This window comes from Nuphar pumila, chromosome 9, assembly GCF_984573655.1.
Source record: "Nuphar pumila chromosome 9, dmNupPumi1.hap1.1, whole genome shotgun sequence".
In the NCBI taxonomy this organism is placed as follows: domain Eukaryota; kingdom Viridiplantae; phylum Streptophyta; class Magnoliopsida; order Nymphaeales; family Nymphaeaceae; genus Nuphar; species Nuphar pumila.
Genome location: NC_143257.1, coordinates 101,308,653 through 101,314,652, shown reverse-complemented (window position 1 = coordinate 101,314,652; position 6,000 = coordinate 101,308,653). Strand labels below are relative to the sequence as shown.

Sequence of the window (6,000 nt, the reverse complement as noted above, 5' to 3'; positions counted from 1 at the left end):
TACGTGTAACCTTTATTCCCTTTTTCACCTTCTCCGTTCACGTTTCTGTCTTGGCAACCTCCATTTCTCTGACACCCAACAAAAAAAATACTGAAAACAAACACAGTAGAGAGAGAGAGAGAGACTGATTTCTTCTTTTTGTTTTTTTCTTAAACCCCCTATAGATGGCTCCCTTATTTAGAGAGAGATACGTTGGGGGATCGAAGAGAGACATGGGTGCTGCAGAAAATGGTGTCTCTGATCTTGATTCACCATTTGGTGAATTGGGTATCCAGATTTCACCCTCAGAATTGAAGGAGACGGCCTACGAGATCTTCGTCGCCGCGTGCAGGCCGTCGGGAGGGAAGGCCTTGACTTACATTGCTCAATCCGAGAGGAACGGCGAGAGAGAGAGATCGCTGTCTCCGTCACCGCCGTTGTTGTCCTTCTCCTCCACTTCTTCTCCCTCTTCGTCTCCTTTGCAGAGATCATTGACTTCCACTGCTGCGAGCACAGTGAAGAAGGCACTGGGTTTGAAGTCCTACAAGAAGAGCCCTTTCAAGGATGGGAGCCCGTCGAAGTTGTCGAAGAGGCCGACGACGGTCGCCGAGCTGATGAGGGTTCAGATGAGGATCTCCGAGCAAAAGGACACTCGAATTCGCCGTGCCCTGTTGAGGATCGCTGCCGGACAGGTGAGTCTGAATCGGAATTGGATTTTGGTGCTTTTGTTGATTACTGAATCTTCGTTGTTCTCAAAAGTTTCATTTGTTCGGATTGGTTAATCGCTTAGCTGGTCTTTTTTAAACATCTGCCTCTGCTATTTTGAATTGTGTTGTTGGATCTGGTTATGTTGGTTGTTGCGCTGTTTTGATTGATTTAATTGCTCTGATAAATTATCCAATGATCTATTCATCGTGGATCAATTGAAAATCGGAAAAAATGCAGCATCTGTGTCGTTCCTGCGGTGTATTTGTACGTTGCCCGAATGGTTTCTGGCAGTGAGAAATCTGATCTCTTGTTGAATTGTGGTTTGGGTTATAGGGTTCATGTGTTAGTTCCAGGTAAATTCTGTATTGGCTTTTGAATTTAATAATTTTTGGTGACTAGTTGTTGCAATTGTACCGTCAAGCATGTTGATCGTAAATTGTGAACCCCAATTAAAAAAAAATGAACATGTGAAGCCAATCAAATATTCTTATCACATTTTTCATTAAATAATTTCAATTCATTGGTTTCTGTGCTCCATTTGGCTTAGTGCAACTCATGGTTCTCTATTAGTTTGATGTAATTCACTGGGTATTAACTCGATGCTTATAAATCAAATCTAGCCAGCAGAATAAAAATGATATAGTGCTCGAGTTCTTTAATAGGAATCCATCTCACAACTTTTTGTACTGACGGATTATGTGCCTTTATAACTGTCTAATGAATTTTCAAAGTTTTGGTTTATTTTTTTCAGTTTTCTGGATAATTAGGAACATCCACAAAAGCCCAAAGTTGTGCTTGGTTTAGGATAAGAACTGCTAATAGTTCTCTTACATGGCACCAAAGCCCCCACAAAATTCTGGGGAACTGAATATGATATAAATGAATGTTATTCACTTTTCCTTTTATCTGGGCTACCTACATTTCTCGTCTTTGAGAAAAACAGTGCTCAAAAATCTTGAAAAGGTTTAAACAAACAGGTAGAAGACAAAGGGGCATTTCAGGTTCTCCAGAAACAAAAGGCGTCATGTTGGAATTTTATATTAAGGAAAACAAAGGTGAAAACAAAAAGAGCAGTTAGAGGTGCCATGGAGGAGAACACGTGCAGGATGATTGTTTAGTGTAGATCCTTGTCTGTTCAGTCCTACTTGCTCATTTCAACATTAAAGGTCAATAACAGAATGCAGGTCTTTACAGCTTAAGGATTGTGTATGAGTTTTAGATTTGTCTATTTGATAGAAATTTCTATTTCTATTTTTTCTATCAAGTATTTTTCTTCGATATTACTGGCTTCTGGCATAATTAATTTTTGAACTTTGATCATTGCCTGTAACAGCTTGGGAAGCGCATTGAATCAATAGTTCTGCCTCTAGAATTCTTACAGCAATTCAAGGCTTCAGATTTTCCAGACGCTGAAGAATATAAAGCCTGGAAGGTGAGGAATTTGAAGGTCCTTGAGGCTGGTCTTCTTTTGCACCCTCTTGCTTCTTTGGAAAAAAATGATTCAGCCATGGTGAGGCTTCGTCAAGTTCTAAAAGGAGCTTCAGAGGGACTGATAGAAACTGGCAAAAATTCTGAGTCAATGCAAGTCCTGCGAAGTGCCGTAATGCCTCTTGCTTGCATATCATTGGACGGATATCCTTCAGATACATGCCACTGGGCTGATGGACTCCCTTTGAATCTTATACTTTACCAGATGCTGTTAGAGGCTTGTTTTGATGGTAATGATGAATCTGCAATAATTGAGGAGCTTGATGAGGTGTTAGATCTCTTAAAGAAGACATGGTTGATACTTGGAATGAATCAGATGCTTCATAACCTCTGTTTTTCTTGGGTTTTGTTTCGTCAATTCATTGCAACTGGACAAGTGGAAAATGATTTACTACTTGCAGCCGAGAATCAATTGGCAGAAGTTGCAAAAGATGCAAAGGCAACAAAGGACCCATCATATGCTAAAATATTGAACTCGACCCTTTCTTCAATGTTGGGTTGGGCTGAGAAAAGGCTTCTTGCCTATCATGACACCTTTCAGGCAGAAACTGTTGATTTGATGCAAACCATAGTTTCCTTGGGGGTTTCGTCTGCTAAGATACTAGTTGAAGATATTTCAAGTGAGTATCGTCGCAGGCGGAAGGAAGAAGTTGATGTAGCTCGTAACAGGGTTGAGACTTACATTAGGTCCTCTCTCCGGACAGCTTTTGCACAGGTGAGTATATGTAACTAAATTATTTCACTAACCATTTTCCTTTAAAGGAGGATCAACCTGGAACTTTAGTACAACCACTGCTCACCCTGCGATTGATTCCTCTGGTTTAGCATGGAAAATAGTCTGCATCGGGTTATTGGTCTTTTTGAGTTAATAACATTCTAACAACGTTTATTTTGTTGAAAATGCAGAAAATGGAAAGGGTTGATTCAAACAGGCTGTTATCTAGAAAGCAACCAAACCCTTCTCCAGTTCTTTCGGTCCTTGCAAGGGACATTGGTGATCTAGCAAAATATGAAAAAGAAGTGTTTAGTCCTGTGTTGAAGAGGTGGCATCCTTTGGCTGCTGGTGTGGCTGTTGCAACCCTTCATGCATGCTATGGAAGAGAGCTAAAGCAATTCATGTCAGGTGTGACAGAGTTGACTCCTGATGCTGTCCAAGTTTTGAAGTTTGCAGACAAGTTAGAGAAGGACCTAGTGAATATTGCTGTTGAAGACTCAGTTGATAGTGAGGATGGCGGAAAGGGGATAATTCGTGAGATGCCTCCTTATGAGGCTGAATTTGCAATGGCTAATCTGTCAAAGACATGGATCAAGATAAGAGCTGATAGACTGCGGGAATGGATCGACAGGAACTTGCAGCAAGAGGTATTCTGGAATATTCTTCCTGAGCACATAAACGCAGACACATTTTATGTGTTTCGTTGCATTTGTAGCTCAAGAGAAACCACAGGGTTCGATCTTCGTATAGTTGTTATGTCTATTCGTTATGCCTGTTGCAGATAATGGTAACCATTATGCATATAATATGCAATCTCATCACTATTTTTAACAGTGTTCCTCAGATTGCATTATCGTTTTCTGTATATATAAAGGTATGGTTGTTTCTGAAAAAATGACAGCAAGATCTAAGGTCCATGCCTGCTGTAGGTCTGGAATCCGAGGGCGAACAAGGAGAGATTTGCACCCTCTGTATTGGAAGTTCTTCGTATGATGGATGAGACAATTGAATCATTCTTTTTGCTCCCAATACTGATGCATCAAGAATTGCTTCCCGATCTGGTATCCGGCCTTGACCGAGGTCTTCAGCATTACATATCCAAGGCAAAATCTGGCTGTGGTATGAAACAAGCTTGCAAAAGTTATTTGTTTGATATGGTTGCGAATACTTATGTCATCTGCCCCATATTTTTGCAGGAACAAGAAGCAGTTTTATACCCACCCTGCCAGCACTGACAAGATGTACAACCAGTTCAAAGTTGGGGCTTTTTAAGAAAAAAGAGAAGTTGCCTATGTCACAAAAAAAGAAATCACAGGCAGGCACAATGAATGGTGATGATTCGTTCAGTCTGCCTCAACTATGTGTTCGCATGAATACTCTGCAGCAAATCCGGACAGAGTTGGAGGTTCTGGAGAGAAGAATAACTTCTCATTTGAGGAATGCAGAATCTACTACCACATCTATTTTGAATTGGAAAGAAGCCAAGTTTGAGCTTTCTCTTGCAGGCTGTCATGAAGGAATCCAACAACTCTGCGAGACAACTGCATATAAGGTTGTCTTCCATGATTTGAGTCACATTCTGTGGGATGGTTTGTACGCTGGGGAACCAGCAAGTTCAAGGATTGAACCTGTCCTTAAGGAACTAGAGCCAAACCTCGAGTTAATTGCAAGTACAGTGCACAACAAAGTTCGTACTCGCATTCTGACCAACTTAATGAAGGCCTCCTTTGATGGGTTCTTGCTGGTGCTTCTTGCCGGAGGGCCATATCGTGCTTTTTCTCGCCAAGATTCTCAATTGATAGAGGAAGATTTCAGATCCCTCAAAGAATTGTACCTGGCTGATGGGGATGGATTACCCCAGGAACTGATCGAGAAGGCGGGAATACCTGTAACAAATGTCCTTCCGCTTTTTCATGCTGAGACAGAAGATTTGATCCAGCGGTTTAAGCATGCAGTCTCAGAGGTCTATGGTCCTGCAAAATCCAAACTCCCTCTTCCTCCAACTCCTGATGCTTGGATACCATCAGACCCAAACACGATCCTGCGAGTTCTTTGTCATAGGAATGATGAGGCAGCTACCAAGTTCTTGAAGAAGACTTATGGCCTTCCAAAGAAACTGTAACATCTTGGAGTGCATCTTCATTGCAGGACTCTTGAGCAGTTCTGTATGTATCTACTGTATTACTAGTTAGAGAGCTAATTATGTTCTTTCTTGAGGGTTCCTTCATACAGTTAGAGAGCTAGCACCTTAGTGGGTTATATGCTGGGTTACTGTTGCACCACTAACTGGCCTTAACCCATCTAGTTTATGGGATAATCTTACTGTAGAATGTTGAACAAGCTGAAGTGATGATTCTTTTATTCGGATGACTTCGATGTTCATTTTTGTCGGGCTCTCTTTCAGGTTATTTAGGATGAGGTACAACTGAATTTTGGTAGCATTCATTGAGGAAGTGAACATTTTAACATTTTCTCTCGATCTGATGCAGTATGTCATGTCTCTTTACAGTTAACTGCTGGTTTCTGTGCTTGAACTAACCTACTATGTTTGTATACTTGTACTGATTATAAGCTTATCCTTTGTCGCATTCGTTAGTAAATGCTTATGTTCTTTATCAGTTACGCTTGCTCCAAGTACTAGTGAGTAATTGTAGGAAATGTGACAGGGTGTTGGTTATTCATGGCTAAAGGTTCGTGTAGATGTCTGTAATTCCCATTTCTTGGGGAGGGGCAGAAGGGTGTTTTCAAGCTGCTGTTTGCCCCGAGCCCAGTTAAGACTAATCTATGAAAGTTGGTCGGTTGAATTTAAATTGCCTATGGTGTGTCTTTCTTACAGTAATCAAATGACGCAAGAAAATCATGAGATTGAAGCCAGATTGCTGCTCAGTTCAGATTGTAAGATTGCGTTAATATCGGCTTAGCGTGTACTTTCAAGACCCTATGGATACAGGAAGAAGAGGGCCCAGAAACAAAAAAGACAAGGAATATAAGATATGCTCAGATGCAACAGGTAGCCACAATGAGAACCAGTTTGTTGCAAATAACCCAACTTGGTCCGAGAAGTAGCTGAGCTTTTAAGCTTGTTGAATTAACGATACTTAAACTTCTAG

General features: G+C 41.0%; 1 protein-coding gene across 1 annotated transcript; it reads left to right on the top strand.

The window, feature by feature from the left end:
* Positions 1 to 590: 590 nt before the first annotated feature.
* LOC149828761 (protein unc-13 homolog) lies at positions 591 to 5,447 on the top strand. The gene is made up of 5 exons (XM_090016960.1): positions 591 to 671; positions 2,021 to 2,890; positions 3,082 to 3,537; positions 3,820 to 4,009; positions 4,087 to 5,447. Exons 1-5 carry the CDS (start codon positions 594 to 596, stop codon positions 5,010 to 5,012), a joined length of 2,520 nt encoding a protein of 839 aa, XP_089873086.1. The 5' UTR covers positions 591 to 593; the 3' UTR covers positions 5,013 to 5,447.
* Positions 5,448 to 6,000: the final 553 nt, after the last annotated feature.